This window comes from Esox lucius, chromosome 7 (assembly GCF_011004845.1).
Source record: "Esox lucius isolate fEsoLuc1 chromosome 7, fEsoLuc1.pri, whole genome shotgun sequence".
NCBI classification, from domain to species: domain Eukaryota; kingdom Metazoa; phylum Chordata; class Actinopteri; order Esociformes; family Esocidae; genus Esox; species Esox lucius.
The window spans coordinates 44,477,246-44,499,358 of NC_047575.1; the positions used below are offsets into that span (position 1 = coordinate 44,477,246).

Sequence of the window (22,113 nt, forward strand, 5' to 3'; positions counted from 1 at the left end):
GTCAACTGGTACCGACGCTGGTCAACTGGGACCAACACTGGTCAAATGGGACCAACTTCGGTCAACAGGTGCCAACACCGGTCAACTAGTGCCAACGCTGGTCAACTGATACCAAGGCTGGTCAACTGGTACCAACGGCGATCAACTGCGACCAACGCCGGTTGGTCAACTAGTGCCAACGCTGGTCAACTGGGACCAACACTGGTTGGTCAACTGATACCAACGCTGGTCAACTGGAACCAACGCCAGTCAACTGGTACCAACGGCGATCAACTGCGACCAACACCGGTTGGTCAACTGGTGCCAAAGCCAGTCAGCTGGTACCAACACCGGTCAACTGGTACCAACGCCGGTTAACTGGGACCAACGCCAGTCACTTGGCCCTCGTATGAGGGGGCATGTCACTGGGCAGGACGTTTAACCTGATGTACCACTCAGCCGCTCAGTTCATATCCATCTCACTGTAGTGGCAGCCCGGGCAGATTATCCCCTAGGTGTGGTCGCTTGGTAGGGGGTGGAGTTAACAGGGTGTATCTAGGATAAGGGAACATAAAAAAGACCCTCAGACTGGAAGAGTATAAGATAACGTGTGGTACATCTAGAAAGACAAGGAAGTATAATGGACAAAACTGGACCTATTAGACTTTATTTACTGTCCTTTATAGATCAATTCTTGAAATGTGAATTTAAATCTTCAGTGGAATGATGTATGTTGATAAAGCAAGGATTATGCATGACAATCCTGGACCACAGATTGGCACCTAATCTTCTCCACACTATAAGTCCTTTAACATCATGAAAGCGCACACTTCTCAAACGCCCTGCAGGAAGCAAAAAATCCTCAACGCACCAAAAGTCACGCTCAGAGAAGTTATTAAAATTTAAAAAACTTAAAACACAAAAAAAATATGGGATGGAGAGTTTTCCATTTCTCCATGTGGCTGCCATTTCTCTAAGGAAGGCCTGACAGACATAAATTATATGTTTGGGGGGGGGGGGGGGAGAAGCAAAGAGCATTTCTTCTTCCACAGGGACAAGATCTCCAGGGGCCGGGTGTCCTTCACGTCAGAGACTAGGGGGAGAGAGGGAGGGGGAGAGAGGAAAGGAGGAACAGAGGGAGGGAGAGAGCGAGGAAGGGAGAGAGAGAGACGAAAGCAAGGAGGGAGCTAGGGTAAGTAAGCGATCACAGAGGTCTGGAGAACTCATGTACCCCTCAGTGGAACAGCACCAGAAAACCAAATCCATGTGTTTGTTTGGAGTTGACACCGTGGACTCCGGTCAGGAAATGACAGGAAGAACAGAGGGAGGAGGAAAGCAGGATAAAGTCGGGAATATTAAGACAGCCAGGGTGCTTTCTCCTTCCACCCAAACCTTTTGCCATTATGGATCATCTGAAACCAATCAGCTGTAAGCTAGGGAGACAACACTGAAGCCCAGTTACAAAACAAAACCAAAGAAAAAAAAACTCCCTCCTCCTCCTCCTCCTCCTCCTCCTCTCTCTGTCTCCTCCTGCATGTGCCTGGCCTGGCGGTTATGCAGCCTGGAGCAGAGCAAGGCCTCGACCGGGCCCTTCCGTGTGTGCAAAAGGCATCGTGATTAACATTCACCCAATTCTCTGAGGGACATGCATTCTAAGCCCTTCCTTCCTGCTGCAAGTGGAATTCTCATTAAGTCATAACTACTTTTCAAGTGCAGCATTCCTCGGCAGAATACCAGATCCTTCCAAGAAACCCCAGCCCCAATACGTTTGACTTAAATGGAAATTAATTACATACAATAAAAGAAAAAGAAAAACACGCACGGAGCATCGGTTTAGAGATTTGTCTTGAGATACGAGATTCACGCACACACGCACGCACGCACACACACACACACACATATACAGTTTGAAGGCTGAGCTCGTTCGAGAGCCAACAGAACGGGAGTTATTTTTGCTTACTGTGGGTGAGGGCTTTACACAGACAGCAGTTAGCCCTGATATCTTTCTGGATATCCTTCTTTCCTGCGTAATAGTAAACCATCTCTTCTATTAGATTTCAACAGAGGTGTATGATATCTGTTTGCATTGAAAGCCAATCTGTCAGGCCAACTCTCTCCAATGTCGCACTCAGAGTTCAGCACACACTCTCAGGGTCCGACTGTATTTTCCCTGGGTTGCCAAGCAGGAGAAAGGCTCACTTGAGTTTATTCCCTCTGGACTCTGAGCGATTAGCCTCATTGTGTTGTCTGAGAGGGGGTGCCGGGGCCACCTGGTGATCAGTTTCCCTCTCGGCGTATATGGATATGAGAGCAAGCTCACTCTCTTGTTCTGCCTTTCTCTTTCTCTCGTTTTGTCTCTTTCTCCACGGCTCCGTTTTTCTCCTTCTCTCTTGCGGTCTCCCTCCTACCTGCTGGTGAATGGGAGCAACAGGCGTAATTTTGATATGGTGCCACCCACTTGGTTCTCTCATTTAGTAATTTGTCTGGCTCCTTTCCTCCTCCCGGACGCTTCCTCTTGCCCTGTAAATTGATCACGCTTCCCCTCGCAACTTGATTTCAGCCTTCCCAAAAATGGATGACAATCCCACAGGAATCATTAGCAGAAAGGTAGGAAGCCTGGAGCCACTTAAACCAACCCGGTAACCAAAACAGTGAACCCCCCGAGCCTCGTCTAAAACGGCCTTTAATTAACAGGAAAACCCACAATGTGGCATGAATGGGCACAAATGACAGAGGAATGCACAGTCAGTCTGCAAGTACTGCAACACGGTCAACAAAAAAGAAATATATAGGCGAACGAAACTGACACGCTGATACGGATGGTGTACGGTAAACTCACGGCATGCAGGCAACACCTGAGATGAGACAGGCTGTCCAGAGCCAATGTCCTCCGACGTGTTCAGTGTCGTCGGCGTGAGCCACGGCTCTAACGTGATCCGAGCGGCTGTTCGGGGGCCTCTGTCTCAGTGGCTGCGTCCTCTCCTTTCATGGGGTCTTCCGCCGTCTCATTCAGAGGCATGTCCCCATCCACCCACGGGCAGGTTGGCACGGCAGCACGGGGGGGGGGGGGGCTTGGAGCGGAGGCACGCTTCCAGACTTGTGGATGAGGCGGAAAAACCATTATGGATTGTTTCGGTTGGTTGATCGCTCCCATTGAAAGGCTGAGCTGCTCACAAAAGGGTCCGGGCAGAAGCTAAAATAATGGGTCTCTTTTTCCCCACTCGCTTGCCCCATTTATATGATCACAAGGCACATTTTGAGGCGGGGAGGAATGTGTGTGCCCCCCAAACCCTGTCACTCCGTTCGCAGCAGTGATCAACAACAGCATTGGGGCGGCCTGCTACTTCCTGGGGTACACTTTCACTGTTGCTGACCAATCAGTAGTCAGCACAGAAAATAAGCAGTCAGCACAGAAAATAAGCAGCCAGCACGCATATGAATGAAGACCAAAATATAACTCCTGTTTTCCGTTACTAGGTCAAGAGGGTGACGATGAAGACAGAGGTATAGTCAGAGTGTATAAAGAGAGAGAGAGACAGAGAGCAAAAGATGGAGAGCAAGAGACAGAGAACGAGAGACATAGAGATAGACTGAGAGACAAAAAGTGAGAGACAGAGACACAGAAAGAGAGACACACAGAGAGACACAGAGAGAGACAGAGAGTGAGAGACAGAGAGAGAGACACACACAGAGAGACACAGAGAGACAGGGAGAAAAAGACAGAGAGTGAGAGACAAGGAGATGACAAGAGAAAACAAGAGAGTTATCAGTTTAGGATCTTAAGATACAATACATTTCTAGCCACACGTTTATTTAGGGTGTTTTAAATCATGCTATTGCATTGATTCTAACCATATCTACATTTCTTTATTTATTGCACTTATCTCTCAATCCCACTAATATAAAATTATTGTCACATTTTTCTAGTTTTGTTATACAACATGCATCTACTGTTTTAAGAAACTTGAAATGCGTTTATTCATAAGAAATATGCTATATAACTCAATCTTGGTTCATTGACAGAACAAAATACATCATGAAACACGTAGATGACCACAAACCAGATGTTGGGCAGATGAACATGGCAGCAAATGTTAACATTGTAAAGGCTTCTAACAATGTCTTGTTGAATCCTCACTCCTACCAAAATGTATCTGTGCTGGCAAGGGAAAGGAGCCATTATCTGTTAGAATACCTTATCCATTCTGTGTGTCCCGCTTATGTAATGTCTGTGATTACACACATCAACCTTGGTTGTTTCTGAGCTGATGAACAGACTTCTATAAACAGACCGGACCTATGTGTTATCATAATGTATTGTCATCCAGTAGTGAGAGTACGCCTGTGTCCTAATTGCCAGCCTATTCCCCTAAAACGGCTAGTGTACACTACTCTGCATCAGCACCATAGGAATGATGGGAAGAGAAGACTGATAAGAAATGGGGTTCAATTTGGGACAGAGTGTAATTAGGGTTAGGTACTCTCTGGATGACTCTCTGGGTGAAATGTATTACCGAAGCGTATTTACACGCACTCAGAATGGTGCTGTGGTACTGGTGATAACGGAGGAGACTGACTCACAGGCCTGACTAGCATTTCCCCCGTTTGCACGTAAAGGGAGCAAGTTGGATTTTCCACTGAGCAGTCGAAACTCACCGGCGTTGTCACCCGAACTGAAACTGATCCATTCGGGCTGTTCTTACATCTTTCGGGCATGAACTCAAACTGCCTGGCAGTAACTTCAGTTAACTCGATTTGTAACTGGAAAAACTAGACACCTCACGTCAATTCTCACAAACAAAAAAACGACTTTGTAGACCAGGCGTAGGTCGACATTGGTGACACTGAAATAACCCAGCCTTTTACTGGGCCTTTCCCCGCGATGTGCTCCACTCCACCATGTGCAAGGGTCGGCGCTCTGCCTGTGAGTGATTATGGCCCGGGGAAGGTAAATGAAGCTGTTGCTCCTTTTGGCTGAACCTTTGGCCCAGCTGGGAGACGATGCACAGCGTAGAGCCCAGTGCTCCGGTCCAGCCTCCGCCTCTCAGTAACAAGAGAACAGTGAGTGCTCATCAGCTGGACATGGCATACTGGACCGATAACACGTGAACCTGATTCCCTCCCTCTCTCCTTCTCTCTCTCCTTCTCTCTCTCCCTAGTTCTCTCTCTGTATCTTTTTGTCTCTCTATTTCCTCTCTCTACACAGTAGCACCGATAGCTTTTGGATTTCTGAATGGGGTGTCCAGTGTCGACACCGAAACTGTTGTGGGGTGCTGGGGGCGTGGCCAGTGTCGACACCGAAACTGTTGTGGGGTGCTGGGGGCGTGGCCAGTGTCGACGTCGAAACTGTTGTGGGGTGCAGGGGGCGTGGCCAGTGTCGACATCGAAACTGTTGTGGGGTGCTGGGGGCGTGGCCAGTGTCGACATTGAAACTGTTGTGGGGTGCTGGGGGCGTGGCCAGTGTCGACATCGAAACTGCTGCGGGGTGCTGGGGGGCGTGGCCAGCGTGACGTTGGGTCACAGCCCATTGGCAGGTCGTGTGTAGATGAAATATGCCAGCGCCCTGTTTGTTTTCACACAATGACAGGTTCACATAGTACAGTTGTTGCTTCCCAGGTGAAAGAAGGGGTTGTTTTGAGTGGTGCCCCTTCTAACACAAGCCCCTTACTGTGACTGTGGGAATACATATAAACAGTAAGCGGTATATGACAAAGGAGATACTACACAGAGATTTGTTTTCGCTACATGGTGAGATACTGTTAATCTGGTCATCAAGCCTGTAATTGTGTTTTAATGACTTTTGTCAAACACTTTGGATGTATGTAATGTGGTATATACAGAAACAAATCAACCATCCCATCTTGCTTTTAACATTCTCTCTCCCCATCTCCCTTTCTCACCCTGCCTCTCTCCTCCCTCAGTTTCTTTCTCTCCCTCGCTCCGTATCGCTGCCCTCCCAGTCTCTCCTCCCTCAGTTTCTTTCTCTCCCTCGCTCCGTATCGCTGCCCTCCCAGTCTCTCCTCCCTCAGTTTCTTTCTCTCCCTCGCTCCGTATCGCTGCCCTCCCAGTCTCTCCTCCCTCAGTTTCTTTCTCTCCCTCGCTCCGTATCGCTGCCCTCCCAGTCTCTCCTCCCTCAGTTTCTTTCTCTCCCTCGCTCCGTATCGCTGCCCTCCCAGTCTCTCCTCCCTCAGTTTCTTTCTCTCCCTCGCTCCGTATCGCTGCCCTCCCCGTCTCTCCTCCTTCCTCTGTCTGCCCAGATGAGGGGGTGACCTAGTAGATGATAGGGGTGATGTTATGTCTCCCCTTCCTGGTGATGTACACTCTGTTGGGGGTGGGATTAGAAGCGAGGGTACGGGGTGCTTGTGTTGGTGTTGAGGGGTAGTGGGTGCACTGCGGGTTACTGCCATCCACCTGGCTGCTCCACCTGGAGTGACCGGCTCGGGACGAGGGGAGATACTGTACCGGACGAAGACAATGAGGAGAGATACCATACCGGACCAAGGCAATGAGGGGAGATACTATACCGGACCAAGACAATCAGGGGAGATACCGTACCAGACCCAGGCATTGAGGAGAGATACCGTACTGTTTATATGTAAATCACCTTTCTGTCCCATTCTGACATTCAGTTTGGAATTCAGGAGATTGTCTTGACCAGGACCAAACGCCTAAATGCATTGAAGCAACTGCCATGTGATTGGTTGATTAGATAATTGCAGTAATGAGAAATTGAACAGGTGTTCCTAATAATCCTTTAGGTGAGTGTATATGTGCATGTGTTTTGGATGAGTTTTCCGTGTGGGAATCCCCAAAGTTCAGCCCGGGAGGGATGTCGCTGTTTTTAATGATGTGAATAACACAGCGGGTGATGTATGTGGGTCACAAGTACCTAAGACTTGCAGTTTATTTGCGTACCTTTGTTTTTCATGCTTTGTGTGGTAATCTAAACACTCATGGGCTGTAAAAGTAGAACACTTAACCAGCTTTAGCAGTAGTTCCATAGAATTCCCAGTGTTAGCCGCCATGTTTTAACAATGTTTTGACCGCCAGGCTGTCAGAGCAACCACGTAAACAAAACTATGAATACCCAACCACACCACAGCCCACCATCACTGCTCTGACCACCTGAGGACTCTGCATCTTGGCTGGGAAGTATCTGTTCTCACCCTGTGCCCTCTCTCTCGCTGCCTCTATCTGTCTCTGTTTCTCAGTCAAAAAGTTTGAATAGCAGACAGCAGTCCAACACCACAGCTGCTCTAATGGCCTTGGCGCGCCCCTGCCCTCCTCTGTACACAGGACGTCTGTGTCTCTATCTGCGGTCCGGTCTGTGGTTGGTCACGTGACTGCCATGTCTGCCAATTTGAAGGGGATTTACATGCTGGTACCTCCCCACCGGACAGCTGGACGGCCCGTGTTCAGAACTCTGGCGCATTGCTGTTCTGATCCATAGGTGCTGTGTCATGTTATGTTCTGGGGTCCGCTTCAGGCCGTAACTGATGGGGAGCCTAACAAAATACTGACATACTAAGAACATTAACGTCAATCTGAAAAGTGTTTTCCATTCTGACCTGATGTTTTCACATTAAGTCTCAGTTTCACATTAAATGTCAGCATGGGGAAACATGTGAGAGACATGCTTTTGTTATGTAGGCTAGATTTTCAAGATTACTCATTCTCTCTGTGTACTGGGAAAGGAAATGAGAAATTAGATATAGATCTGTTGAACTGAGGTAGACTCTAAGTGTATGGGCCATGGGCCCACAGTATACATGCATTCTCTCCTACGGTAGGTAATGATTTTTCAAATTAGATTGAACTGAAGGCTATCCAGCTAAAGTAAATATGCCCACCATGAAGAATGTCTGAGGGCAATCAGTATGTATATTATGGACATCAGATCACTCAGGACCGGAAGTGCGGGTCAAAAGAAAAACAAGAACATGTCTTACTGGGAGAACCTGTACACATGGCCCCTCTCTGCCTGACTGTCTGTCTGCATGTCTCTTTGCCTTTCTGCCATTCTGTCTCATTGTCTCTCTGCCTGCCCGGACTGGCCTGAGTCCAAGAGCTGTTGTCCTTTTCAATTCTAGCGTGGTGATTTTTCCTTGTAGCTGAACACTGAGCCCCCATCCAGGTGATTATGGCATCTCCTGAACACACCACCCGTCTCTGGACCTATCCCAGAGCCCCGTTCGACAGATATCTGATCCTACACAAACATGGCTGCCTCTTTCTTTCACTGGGATGTAGAAACGAGAAAATCTCTCGGTGCCGGCCCAACGGGGGTGGAAGTTAAAAGCCAGTCTTAAATAGTTTTGAGAAGGGGAAACGCGTCCGCCCAACACACACACACGCACACGCAAACACGCGCTCACACACGAGCACACTTGCAGGCCTCAACCTGCCCCATTATGGGTCAGCTCATGCCTCACGCAGATCCACTTCAAGGCCTGCGATTCTGCAGGAGGCCCGGACCGTCTCAGTCCACTTCCGGACCGGAAGCCCGCCCCTCCCCTGTCGGCTGCTTAGAGGCAACGAAACGGCAAATAAGGCCAGAAATCCCTCTCCCAGGGCCTGGATCTCTCCGCCTGCACTTGGCTCAGGAAACCATGGCAGGGAAAAGAACTATGGGAATGCCTGTTGTATCTGACAAGACCTCCATCACGCCTGTTCCCCTGACATGTTCTGGAGCTCTTTGTTTTTCGACCTCACTGAGACAGTTGACATTATACTTATACTTTTCCGGCGCGCACAAGGAGATGACAAATTATTACGACCTATTGTAGCATTTTGAAAACCTCTTCATCATCAATACCCTGTATTCAGAACACTGTCAGAAGTTCCTTGAGTTGAACGAAACTTTCTTTGAATATGACTATGTAATGATTAAATTTTTGGGTGAAATAATACAGCTGAAGACCTGGTGGTAAAAAAAAAGTCTGAAAATAACAAAAATGGGAAAAAATGGTTTCCACCTTCTTCGAGGCTCGCCTGCCTACACAGGTTTGCCTGAACCGGCTGTCTCACAAATCTAACGGACGAGGCAGTGGAGTTAAAGCCCCTCTCCAGAACGGCACTTAAAGCCTTTCACGTGGGTCCACTAATTCACACAGAGGATTCCGATTCCGCAGCGTTGTGCCTCAGAACCAAAAGCTCCGGCTGAAAGCTCCGACCTGGTCACGGAGGATGTGGGTGTGCAGGGCCCGTGTCAATGGGCATTGAGCTTGCACACACAAGACAGGAAGCACCGCTGAGAACCGCTAGCTCCCACCTCCTCCGCCCCTGTGCTGAGACAATGGCACACTTCAAAAGGCAGATTTGTTTGGACATTCCTGTTGAGGAGGGAATAATTATAGGAGCTCTCCTCTCCTTCGGGGTGAGGGGGGGGAGGAGGAAACTTAAAAACAGAAAGAAAAGAAGGTTGGAGAGAGAAAGGAAAGGCCTCCCGTGAAACGTTACCGTCATTGTCGTAAGAAAAGAAAAAGAAAATACTAAAAATATCCAAGATATCTGACATGTGGAATGCGAGGTATTTGCCAGAAATAGTCAAAGCCCAGACTGTTTGTTCTAAGTTGTACCTATTTTCTGCCCAGGGGGTTTTGACCAGAGAGAATGACAGGAAGGGGAAATATAAGAGGAAGAGATAACTTCACTAAGAAGGCCCTGCTTCCCAGAAATATTGTGCGGAAGAGTATGCAACACCATGGATAGATGGGGGCGTTTGCGTCTGCATACGCACCTGCCTTAAATAGACTGGTTCCATGACCACCTCAGAGGAAATGAAAACGCGCCCCCCCCTGAAAAAAGGATGTGACAGGAAAGTGATGAACTAGGTGGTTTTCCTCGGTTTATTCCAAGGTCCCAGTCTTGTATTCTGCGCTGTCTGTTGCTTAAATTAGGTTCCTTTCATTAACAGTTATTGAAAAAAATACCACATTTCCAGCCTTAGAAAAACAGGGTGAGAATGAACGACTTTGGTCTTTCATCCAATCGTGATGCTTTGTGCCAAATGAAAGCCAGAAAGCCTGGAAGCATTACTGCCCAAAAGTGAACTGCGCTTTGTGAGTGAAATATAATGGCTTTTGCCCATCTGAAATCTGGGAATATACCCACAAAGCCGTAGCTTTAGTTTGATATTGTTATGGTATGGTATGACGCACACACAGGCCTAAGAAAAGCACAGCACGTCAGGTTTCTTTGGCTCTGCAAGAATTTTATTTTCTCCCATTTTAGGCGTCATCAGTGTGGTCATTGGTGTGAGTAAGCACTAAGCAGGAAGTGTGATGTCAGAGCTGAGACGACAGGCGGTTCCGGTCACAGCAGCTAGATACTAACATATGTGATATGGAACGATAATGGATTGGAGTTCTCACGGATCTGACCCATAACGGAGACGCTACATCTATAACTCACACACAGTATGAGACCGACAGGACGAACAGACTCTTTGTTTTACGTCAGTCCTACTGGATGATAACATCTCACAGGTCCTTTACACCCAACTCTTCTAGTGTATCTGACATAATTTCACTGACGGTAGAATCCTTTAGTTGCTAAATCTATGACCGACACAAATGGGAGATTGGGGATTAATTATTATTAGCAACTGTCACCCAAAGTATCCTCTTGTTTTACTCTAATGTGGTAAAATAACATAAACAAACGATACATAGCCTTAAAATGTGGTTGAAAGTGTATATTCAATAAAAAAGTGTGATGTCGTAAGCAGCAGGCAGGGGACACAGACGCCTGGAGAGCGGATTACTTTAATAAAATAACAATGGGGAGAAACAAACGTGAAAACTATACACGAAAAACATGGGTGGCACAAGAATCCAACAATGACCAACAAGATACACTAGGGAAAGAGGAGCTGAAATAAAGACAGTGCTGAGAATCCCAGGTGAGGGCCATAACAACAAACAGGTGTCTGCGCTCCAAATCAGGGGGAGAGGGCGTTGGATCTCCTGCCGTGACGGGACAGGACACACTCTGTCATTATGGTTCATCCACTCACTGCTCTGTCTGAGATCTACTGCTCTGCTCTGTCTAAGATCCTCTGATCTAAGATCCTCTGATCTAAGATCCTCTGATCTAAGATCCTCTGATCTAAGATCCTCTAAACTAAGATCCTCTGAACTAAGATCCTCTGATCTAAGATACTCTGCTCTGTCTAAGATCCTCTGCTCTGTCTAAGATCCTCTGCTCTGTCTAAGACCCACTGCTCTGTCAAAGATCAACAGCACTGTCTAAGATCCACTGGCCTGTTGTTTTGTCTTTTACCAAAAGAGAGACAGGTATATGTTTTTTTTTATCATTTATTTGAATGGCTTTACCTTTAAGAGGAACTGTGCGCAACTCCCTACTGACCCTACCCAAAAATAGTGCGCTAGGTAGGACACATGGTGTCATTCAGGACATGCAATGGTGGGGCGAGAATTCTAAAATACCTGACCTCATTTAGAATACAACCGACCTGGCTAATGTAACATCTCACAGAGCACCATGCAGATGATCAGATTCCAACACCATGTGTTATGACCAAAACCATTTTTCAAGTATATCTTATTGATTAAATGTATCACGCGGAAACTAGTTCCAACCTCTGCCCTGCTGAAATGCCACAAAAAAAAACTCCCATGCAAACAAAAGGACACTTGGCCTGTATCCCAGTGTGGCAGTAGTTTCATTTTGTTTCCTTATAACTTCACTGTTATAAACATTGCTCTCTTCAGGATGTCTTGCAAAAAAAAAGGAGGAGGTGCACAAATCAACTATCAGCTGCCACAGTGATGAGGTTTCACAATCCATTAAAACACGTCTGTGCTGCACAAATCATCTGGGTAAAAAAAGAGTTGCCGAAAAGCTCAGTATGTGAGAGGTCCAACACAAGCCTCCTAGACAAACCATGGAGAATTCTCCGGCCTGTTAGAATGCTGCTCGCCTGGGGTCCCTGCCCCCCCCCCTCGCTCGCTCTCTCTCTCAATCCCTCTCTCCATCCATTTGCTTTTGCAGTTGCTGGGAACTTGGCAAAGTGCTAGAGCAGATGGAAAGCAGTGTCTTTAATTACAGTGCCATCAGCTAGTCAGCCTGTTCTCGTCCTGACCGGCTTCGGTAACAAGGAAAAGCATCCACACACAAATGTCAACAAGGCACCTCTGTTTTCATAACGAGAGCCTGGAGAGGAGACAAGAGGGGTCCACAGAGGTCCTCCAGGGGGAAATAATGGCTGGATTTCAGGGAGAAACTTAGAGAGAGAGAGAAAGAGACAGAGAGAGGAAAAGAGAGAGAGACAGAGAGAGGAAAAGAGAGAGAGACAGAGAGAGAAAGAGAGAGAGAGACAGACAGAGAGACAGAGAGAGAAAGAGAGAGAGAGAGACAGACAGAGAGAGAAAGAGAGAGAGGGAGAGAGAGAGACAGACAGAGAAAGAGAGAGAGAGCGACAGCACAGCAGGGGCAAGGTTACGGAGGACTGCTTAGGTGTTGAGTGGTTTTCCAGTGGACTTGTCCGCTGTCGTGACAGGAGTCCGTCAAAGTGTTTTATGGTGGCAGTCTGCAGGCTTCAGACTGTCTGGGGGGGTCCCAGAGGAAGCTATCGCTTGTTCATGTTACAGTGAAGGGCTCCCTTCCTGCTCCTGCACGGCCCTGGAGGCTAGAGGCCAGGGCGCACGGCTGTGTGTGTGTGTGTGTGTGTGTGAGGGACAAGAGAGGGGAAGGGGCCTGCTTGACCAGCCTGCCTGGGTTGTGTCTCATTGTCCAGTGAAGCTGTCATCAGCCACAGCCTTTAGCACATGGAGCTAACAGCAGGGATCCTGCTAAGCCATTTGGCCCAGCTGCTTGCTCTCACCGCCCAGCCCACACCACCTACCGGAGACAGTGCAGAAAGTCAGAGAGAAGACACGCCCCCCCCCGGAATGACCCAAACAGGGCAGCTCTGGTCCGCCTACTGGCCCCGCCCCATGGAGGGGGGCGCACATGAGCTAGACATCTCACTTCTCAGAGAGGAGGCGCTAAGTAGAACTGGAGTGCTGTCCCGTCCTGGTCGCCCCACCCCACCATGTCCCAACCTGACAATAATACGCCACTGAGGTGTCTCGTTCAGCGCAGGCTGGGGTCAACAGGAAGGGAAGAGTAGCCGTCTGGGTAAAAAAAAAAGAGTCGGACGTCTCTTAGTGGGATGTTTCCTTTCTGTCCTCTCTCTGCTCTCTACGCTGGGCAGTCATTCAGGGCAATACACACCTTACTGTTTTATTAACAGTGAACTTCTAGTCAAGTAGATGTTTTAGAATATTAGCTTTGTATGGTTAGACAAGACAGACAAACTCTGGACAACAACACGTTGTTAATGCAGCCGCAGATCCATTAAATCTTGAGTTATTGCAGTAAAGTTGCTGCATGGTGGTGATTGGATGACCATGTTATTGTCTCTCTGGCTCTTGTTGCCTAAAAAACTCACAGACATAGAAGACCTTTGCTTTATATTAATGGGAATGTACTAGGGGGGTTCTCCTATTACCTGTGTAATGGAAATCACTAAATGGGAAAGGCATAGAGACTGTAGATTATTTTCACAAGTAGAGATTTATTCAAGATTTGCAATCCTGGAGCAGTTAACAATTTCATTGTACTGTGGAAATTGAAACACACTACTATTACCAAACATTTTAATTTCATCACTGTTATGTACCAACAGGTATGTACTAACCATTGTGTATTTCAGTTGCAAGCGTCTTTCCTGAAAAAGCAGCATGAATTAAGAAAGATGCAATGCTGTCACCTTGTGGCCATAGTCGACATGTCAGTGTCCATAATCACCATGGCAACGCTGTTCCGGCCAGAATAGCTTCTTCCTATGTTCAATGAAAGAAATAGTTCTCCAGTTGAATATGTAGAACACCCCTATTTTGATTTCAGGAGGGGGAAAAAATTGTGTTCCAGGGAGAAAGTTATTCTTCCTGACAGAAACACCCCTCTCTTAGTGTCATGCTGTTTCTGACACCATTGTTGACACCATTCACTCTGACATTCATACATTGGACATCATTTAAAACATTTCTGTATAACATGAGATGCTTAAAAATGCAATAAAAAGTTTTTGCCAAAATGTAAACAAATAAAATCGTTTAAATCTGTCAGGGGACCTGGTACCAGTGCAATTGAGAAATAAAGTATTTAAAATAATTCCAGCCACAACTTCTTTTGTCTCTGTGAACTAACTCTTGTCGTAAAAAATAAAAATGGGACCATTGTATTCTCAAAACAAGAATGACAACCTTATTTAGCAACATTTTATTAATAAACATTAACAAGCATACATAGGCGAAACTAGACTACAGATAAGACTATCAATCTGATACAAAATGAATAAATTAAGTTCCATTAGGTCCATTGAACATAACATAACAACACGGTTATCACAAACACATCGTTTTCACATAGTTCTTGTTGACATTGGTTATCTTCGGTCTTCACATGGCGGTGCTGTCTACAGGCCGTGGTAGAAAATAGATGGCCTTCTGTCCTATCCTTGTGCTTGGGCCAGCTTTAGGTTGCCCGTTCCTCTTCAGACCCAGGAACCAGTTTTTATCCTGGTACTTCTGAGACCTGTATGTGTTGTAATGGTTCTCCTCCATCTTCTCCAGGAAGTAACATTCGTCTGTAAAGTTTTTCTGGAATACATAACAGCACATTTAAAACATGTGGGGGAGGATTCCCTGGACACAGATTAAACACGTTCTGGGCTAAAATTGAAAAACACTCAACATTCCTTCTTTCCTTCAGCATACCCCGTAAAGTTCTAGAAACCATTACACTAAAATCGAGACATCAAGACAAACAACACAAAGCAACCCATCTTAAAACCTCTGAACATATACGCTGTTTTATGTTTCGGTTCTCTTGATGATTGGAACTAACACAGCTGATTTGTTACAACAATTGTTAAGCTACATGGTCAAGTTGCCTAGCTCCAGCAGTGCAAGCTACATGGTATTTTCCCACCCTTTCATTAAGAGCTCTTTATTTCATTCAGTATTTTCCAAATGTTAGTAAGAGGGACTCACTGATCCGTAGAGATGACCTTCTTTATTCATTGCCAGGTAATGGCCCATCTCATGGCTCTTAATGGCCACCACACCGATCCCCCCAGCTTTCACCTTCAGGACATCTGGATCACAAACACACAGGAGTTGTTTCAAAACTAACAGGTTTCCATGGTGCCAGGTTCTCCCGAAAGCATAGAATGAAATAATAATGATAAAAGTCATGAAAATGAGGCTGCTCATTCTGAATCCTTCCTAAAGCAACGTGGATTTAGAATGATTTTAATGAAGAATAAAACAAACGAGGAAAAAAACATATCGACTTATTTATTATTTGTGAAATCTGTAGCCTATAATAGGCTATCCTAAATAAGTAATATAGTCAGTGTAAACAAGATAATTAGTCTGCGTGACAATCACCAACCAACACAAACAGGAATCAAAAGCATTTGTTTAGGGAGACAACTACAGCGCAGAATACCTCCCTAAAACAAATCTCACCATATTTATTTTCATCTCTGCCCCCCTGGACAGTTCCGTCTGGTAGGATCTGCAGGTGATGTCCTCCGTTCATACAGTAGAGCCGTCTGAGGTGTGTGTAGTCCGGCCGTATCGTTGGCTCCAAAGCGAGAAGAGTAATGTCCCCCTCTTTCATCCTACAGTGTTTAGCTGGATGCGATGTGGCAGCTAAATGCCCCCGTGGCTGGGAAGAGTCACAGGAAAATTGTTAATTCAGGAACTGCGAGTAATCTAGGGCATGCACTCTCATTTTATTCAAGGAAGTGAAAAAACTTGGGCCTAACTGGAATCCGGGATAAGACCGCCTCGTAATTTGATTACGAGAAACAGCTGTCTGCCTTAAATGGCCCTCCGGTTTGCGTATGAAATGGTGTGTGTAGATCTGGAAAAAATTAAGAGACCACTCCACCTTTTTCTTTCCTTTCCAGAAAAGTCAAAAAAGAAGGAGGAACAGAAGGGTTAAAATTAAGAGACCGCTGCAAATTGAACGCTTCTGTTCCTCACTCAAAACATTCCTTTTCAACTTTTTCGGTCTCTTAATTATTTCCAGAGCTGTATAACGATTCAGATAAGCGTTGTTTTTCACACTATTGTAGCAGAAAAATAAAGAAGCACCTCTTTAAAGTGACTTGAAAGGCATCAGAGTCATGTGTTTAAGGATATCAACATGCGTCTGTCTTCATCCAGGATGTAAAGACCACCACTCCAGGTGATGTCTAGTTCCAGCCAAATGAGTACAGGAGCCAACCTCTTTAGATGAACCAAGCACAGGAGCCAACCTCTTTAGATGAACCAAGCACAGGTGCCAACCTCTTTAGATGAACCAAGCACAGGAGCCAACCTCTTTAGATGAACCAAGCTGTGATCAAATCACCTTGCTGGTGTCCTGGTGTGGATCAGTTGGTGTCACCTTCATGACATCAGGCGTCAGTAGGAGTGACGACCAACAGTGAAAACCTTCATGATATCACGCGTCAGTAGGAGAGTGCTCCTCAGCACAAGGAGCCGGCGTCTGGCCTTTTTTATCGGTGGCCAGTAGTATCCCGCTTGTCATTAGCATCCTCATGAGCTAGCTACAGCCAGACTCCCAGTCCGGAATGTCTTGGAAATCTATCAGGAATGTGAGGTCTGTCCACGTGGAGCTGGTTTTTCCAGGCAGCAGCAAGGGAGGGAGGACAGGCAGTCACCCACTGAATTATGGGAAGTATAGCCGTGGTGTCAGACACTTCCCAGAGGTGCCCGGGACTAAACCGTAGGTGCGAATGACGTCCAGAGACAGGCCACGGAGTGGGCCAGGCCCGGAGCCCGCCCAGACAGAACTTACCTGTGAGAACGCCACGCAGCGGTGCTCCAGAGGGGCCAACATGTCTGCCTGCTTGCTTCTAGTTGAGTGTGAAGTGGATGAGTCTCTCGGGCGTCTCAGGCACGCCTCGGTGGTCAGTGTCCTGGCCGTCCGGGTGACCCTGTCTGTATTTGTAGTCCAGGGCCCCGCCCAGTGTCATTGGATCCAGCTGAGGCGTCCGTTGTCAGGTCTATATTTGCACCACCAGCTCAGGCAGTGACGTGGGGCCCAGTGTCTGCATCGAGAGGCGACTGGCTGTGCCAAATTCCAACTGGGTCTCGTAGAGACACAAAGGAGAGAAAAACGTCACATAAACAAGATCCACTTAAGCAGGAAGTGAGTGAGCAACCTCTTTATAACTCCCTCCATGGCATCTCACGGAGAGTAAAGCAAAGCTCATTAGTTCTATTTCGACCGTGCAAGGCCAAGCGGGGCAGTGATGGTTGCCGTGGAGCCACGCTGTCACAAACACAGCGCGGGGTGGATGAATAATTCACTCTGCCTCATGTGGACGGCGGCTTTTAGTATCGAAAGTGTGGCCTTTCCATAATTCATAAAGTGTCTTCATGTTCAATAATTGACCACAGCCTAAGTGAAAGAATGTTAAAATACAGCAGGCAACTTTACAGGCTTGCATAACAGGCAGGATGAATGGAGTAATTATGACCACAACACCACTGGTTGTTGATTTGAAATGTTGATTTTATAGTTGTAGACATGGATCCAGATTGACTAACTTGGTTCAGAGGGATCTTTTCTAGGAGCATGGGAATTGTATTCATTGTGATCATCACATTTTTACCACATACACACCTCTACATTTCTGCTTCACCTGTTCATTTACCACAGGACCTTTGCCGGGCCCCTTGCAGTACTTAGTTCAGCCAGCAGGCGGAACACAACACCAATGACAACACGGTCTCCTTATAACGCCTCAGAAATAGATTCAGTTCCAGGCACGTGCGACTGCACTTGCTCAGAAAGTGTTCTGTGACGGCATCATGTAGTGGCAAACCGAGACGTCCTATGGCGCCATTCATACGGGAATGTGTACAGGTCGAGCGGAATGACAGCTGTGAGCCACTAGCCTCTGCAGTGAGGAGAGCAGGGCAGGTTCATAAGGCTTCTTCCCATCTAGTCCTTGGAGCCTTGCCAAAATATTCCAGCTGTGAGATCACCCTCGGTGTGTGAGAGAGTTCCTGTGAATACTTTGAATACTTCCTGACTGGTTCTTTTAATCTCCTTTTCTCTGGAACCTACCAGGGTTATTTAGCTGTCCCTGTAGGAGAACGCTTTTGGGGTCCAGTTCTAACTTTTTTTTTTTGCTCCATGTACAACCATTTCTACAGAGGATTCAGCAGAGAATTATTCTACTTAGAACCCAAGTTGTTCTTCCTGGAATCATAAAGGGTTTTTCTTTGGGGACAGCCAAACAACCCTTTTGAAACCCTTTTCTTTAAGAGCCAAGAACAGATTTCTGACCCTACCAGCCTTCTGGGGGAACTGAAAGGCCCACTGTGAATTTCATAGTGGGCCAGAGCAGGATTACCCAGCCTTGCGGATGCCAGTCCTGCTTAGACAGAGGGAGAAAGGAGGACTTTCCCTCCCCAGCACATCAACCAGAGGGGGGACACTATCTGTGTGAGTCACTGGTTCAGTCCTCGGGGGGTGATGTACATGCTACACGGTCCCACATGGCTGATTACACACCACTCATTCAACAGGGAATTCAAAACAGTCTGGATCCTGGCTGATGAGTGCTTTCCGAGCTGGGCCGCGTTGGCTGTCACAGACATATGGTTGATTACACACCGCTCGTTCAACACGGGATACAACTGTGGATGAACCGTCTCGATGTTCAAAGTCGGCAATTACATTTTCAACTGATAGTGACTCCCATATATTGTAGGATGTTACGTTACGTCACATTTGGCGTAAAGGCTTGTTTTTGGTTCAGCTGAAATCCTCTGAACCAAACCGATTTATAAGACAGTCCTGTAGACTACGGTACTACACTTGGCTGTCCTTTAAGTCCCTTGACTGTCAGATCCCGTCGTGGTGTGTGTCACTGCTATGGGGATGACACAGCTGTTTTTCTCATTCACCTTCTGACACCCAGGTGGCGCCATGTGTCTCTGTCTGCCTGGTTGGGAGCTTCACAAAGTCCCCCTCCCAGGGTGCAAAGAACACTTACGTGACCCTGGCCAAAGCACACTATCACTTTTATTTATTTTTTTACTTCAAACTAGAGATTAGAGTACAAACTTCTTCATCACCCAGGAAGTGGTGCAGGTCCTCTACCAATCCCATCTATTACAACTCTCTGTGGGCAGGACTCAACGCTTGTGCCATGAAAGCCCTGCAGCTTACCCAGAAGGCTTCAGCACGCTGAGTGTTTCCACCCGGCTTCCACTTGAAGCTTGCATCCCCTACAAGACCATGGTGCTTGTCTAAAGAGCAGCGAGTGGCAGCCTCCACCTTCCTCCAGGTCACGCTCACACCCTGCATCCCAACACCCCACCCTGCCTCCTCCGGTCTCCTCCGGCCTCCTCCGGTCTCCTCCTGTCCCACCCTCAGCTTCGGAAGGGCCAGTTAAAAGCACCTTAATGCTGCGACGTGATGTGCTTGATTCTAAACGCCTTTCAAACCCCTTTGGGTGTAACAGAACCCAAACGACACACTGTTTGTTAACCCCTTTTCGTCTTGTGTATGACTCATGCAATATCTAAAGTGGTAGGTATGAAAGCGTTATATTGAAGTTGCAAAAAGGTCCTGCAAAGCCTTATTTGCACGCATCACAGAATTCTCCTTGTGACTGAGGAAGTTACATCTAAGTCTACAGCTTCCAATACAGTAACCACACAACAAAGGGCAACATGTATTTCCCTAATCTGCTAAAAATGTGAAAGAACACTATTCCCAGACATTCAGTTACAATTTATTACATATATGACTCTGCCAACTTGTATAAACAGTGCTTTTTTTAAACGTAGTTACCATTTAATTCAAATGTATTTGACATTATTGAAAGCACTGCTGTTTTGGTTAACGGTTTGTGTCTAGAACGCATGAGATCAGGTGATAAAAACGAATTGAGTTTTGAATGTTGTGTGTTGCTTGTCAGTGTTCAGAATGCTGTGTCTAAAAATGGAAATGAATAACAATTAACATTTTGGGGAAAACATTATGAACTGTCCCCTAAGACTTATGAACAGCCTTTTTTTTTTTAACTACTTTGACACACGTATCAGCGGGGATTAGAAGTGAATACGGGAGATGTCGACTGAGACCTAAATTGGTAAGCAGGGTACACAAGACGCAGGAAGTCACATCTAAGTCTAGAGCTGCCAAAACGTTAACCACACAACAAGCGGGGACATGTTTTTTCATTGCCCTGCTAAAGTCTTAAAAGAACATCAAGGACGCATGAAATTATGATTTCATTTACATGGACAAAAAGCACACGCGCACGCGCGTGCACACACACACGCGCGTGCACACACACGTACTCCCTCTTTCTATTCGTCTCTTTGTTTTATGTATAGTTTAAAGCTGTAATAAACAGTTAAGTATTTTTTTGGGGAAATTATTGATACCATTTCCATTTGCGTCTGCGCAGGTTAAAGTTCGGTGCGGAATTTGCCAAGGCTAAACTGGCTCTTAATTTAAACAGTTATAGATTAAACAACAACTTGCCCCCGCTAATCCTAGCCTGAGCAGGTTGATTTAGAAACCCCCCACCGAAATTCCCCGGTCTTCAGTGACATCACTGAGGCTGGTGCGTTTTATTAGGTTACTGACCAACCAACCCTTCATGTACCCACCCATCTCGTGCAACTGTATCAAAGTGCGCCTTGTCTCCTCCGACCGTTTTGGAACGCAGCAATACTATTGGTCTAGAGCCGCGTCCATCTAAAGATTATCCGTTTCGCGGTAGGTTGGTACGGACGCCAAGCTTGAGAGAAAGATCTTCATTTAAAACGCCCAGAAGAAGAATCCGCAACTACCGTGCCTCGTTTTTCTACTTTCCTCCCCTTTTCCTACCAGTGTGACGTTGTCATGAGGAATGCACAGGTTTACCTGGGAACTTTGACAGCCAAGAAGTGAATATTCTTTCAGCACTTCCCTCCGGTTCAAGCCCAGTTTTTCGAGTGCTAGTTTTAATGGGGATGCCGTTAGGATCCTATGCTAAAAGACGCCAGATTGAAGTCTATCTGAATGCATGTTGCCAGCGAGATTATTGGGTATGTAGTGTAATGTAGTCAAATACCTACATAGCATTGGCCACTGTGTTCTTCTACACGTATATAATTGGTTGCACATCAGTCAACGATTTCTTCCTCTACCGACCTCGGGTGCTGCGGACTGGAAAGAAACATGGGACTGCCCGCTCTGGAGTTTAGTGACTGCTATCTGGACAGTCCCCATTTCCGAGACAGATTGAAGTCTCACGAGCTGGAATTGGACAAGACCAATAAGTTCATCAAAGAGCTGATCAAAGATGGGAAGGCGCTCATCCAGGCGTTGAAAAGTAAGTCCACTTGCTCTTTGTGAGGGGAAACTGCCACACAGTCGCAGTGGTGTTGCACTTCATTGTGATGTTGCCTGTCAGCTAAATTCCTAAACTTAGAATGAAGACATTACCCATTATCCCTTTGTTTTTAAGCCTAGAGCTCTTAGAGAAAACGGATTTGAGATATAGTCCGCTACACATCGTTCCGTCTGCCTTGATCTTTTCATGTTGCTGGTGAGGCGAAGGATTTAGCCTGGTACTCGAACGTCATCAGTGACAGTTCTGATAGACTCGACTGCTTCCAGGTGCTGCACCAAGCCCTAAGTTGTAACTCCCATGTTCACTGGACATGATGTTTACCTTTAGCCGTGGTTGCCTCACGCTGAAACTGCATCACAATACGTCACTTTTTTTGTATTTCTCCTAATAGATGTTTAAAAGAGGCCAACGAACAGGGAGACCAATCCATGCTGCCATGCACAGTGCTCAGTCAGCTGACGTTGCCTTTGTGCACAGTTCCTCTTTTGTCAACTGGGGGACTTTTAGAAGTCCGACAGAATGACTTGTAGTAACCCTGAGTCCCAGAACTGAGGTTATGGATCGTCGGTTTTTGTCTTTGCCCGGTTGTGTAGTTGCTGAACCACAGGCTATAGAACTTGTTTTAATTGTATATTACAGGTCCATTATACTGTAGGCCTATAGTTCAGTTCTCCTTTCAC

General features: G+C 46.6%; 2 protein-coding genes across 3 annotated transcripts in view; one reads left to right on the top strand and one right to left on the bottom strand.

Annotated features, from left to right (window-relative positions):
• Positions 1 to 13,627: 13,627 nt before the first annotated feature.
• Positions 13,628 to 17,229, bottom strand: LOC105011240 (putative fibroblast growth factor 1). Of its 2 annotated transcripts, none has more exons than XM_034293229.1 (4): positions 16,155 to 16,857; positions 15,522 to 15,723; positions 15,042 to 15,145; positions 13,628 to 14,648 (listed from the first exon to the last, which is right to left on the bottom strand). In XM_034293229.1, exons 2-4 carry the CDS (start codon positions 15,673 to 15,675, stop codon positions 14,448 to 14,450), a joined length of 459 nt encoding a protein of 152 aa, XP_034149120.1. In that variant the 5' UTR covers positions 15,676 to 15,723; positions 16,155 to 16,857; the 3' UTR covers positions 13,628 to 14,447. The 2 variants fall into 2 exon arrangements, with proteins under 2 accessions (XP_034149120.1, XP_010869414.2); XM_010871112.5 differs by lacking the exon at positions 16,155 to 16,857 and adding an exon at positions 16,864 to 17,229 and having other exon boundaries at positions 13,632 to 14,648.
• Positions 17,230 to 20,694: 3,465 nt separating this feature from the next.
• LOC105011313 (rho GTPase-activating protein 26) overlaps positions 20,695 to 22,113 on the top strand; it is a 78,679-nt gene continuing 77,260 nt past the window's right edge. Inside the window, exon 1 of the mRNA XM_034293227.1 lies at positions 20,695 to 21,412. Within this exon, the coding sequence (XP_034149118.1) occupies positions 21,259 to 21,412 (154 nt within the window). The 5' untranslated portion in view covers positions 20,695 to 21,258. The remainder of the gene's footprint in view (positions 21,413 to 22,113) is intronic.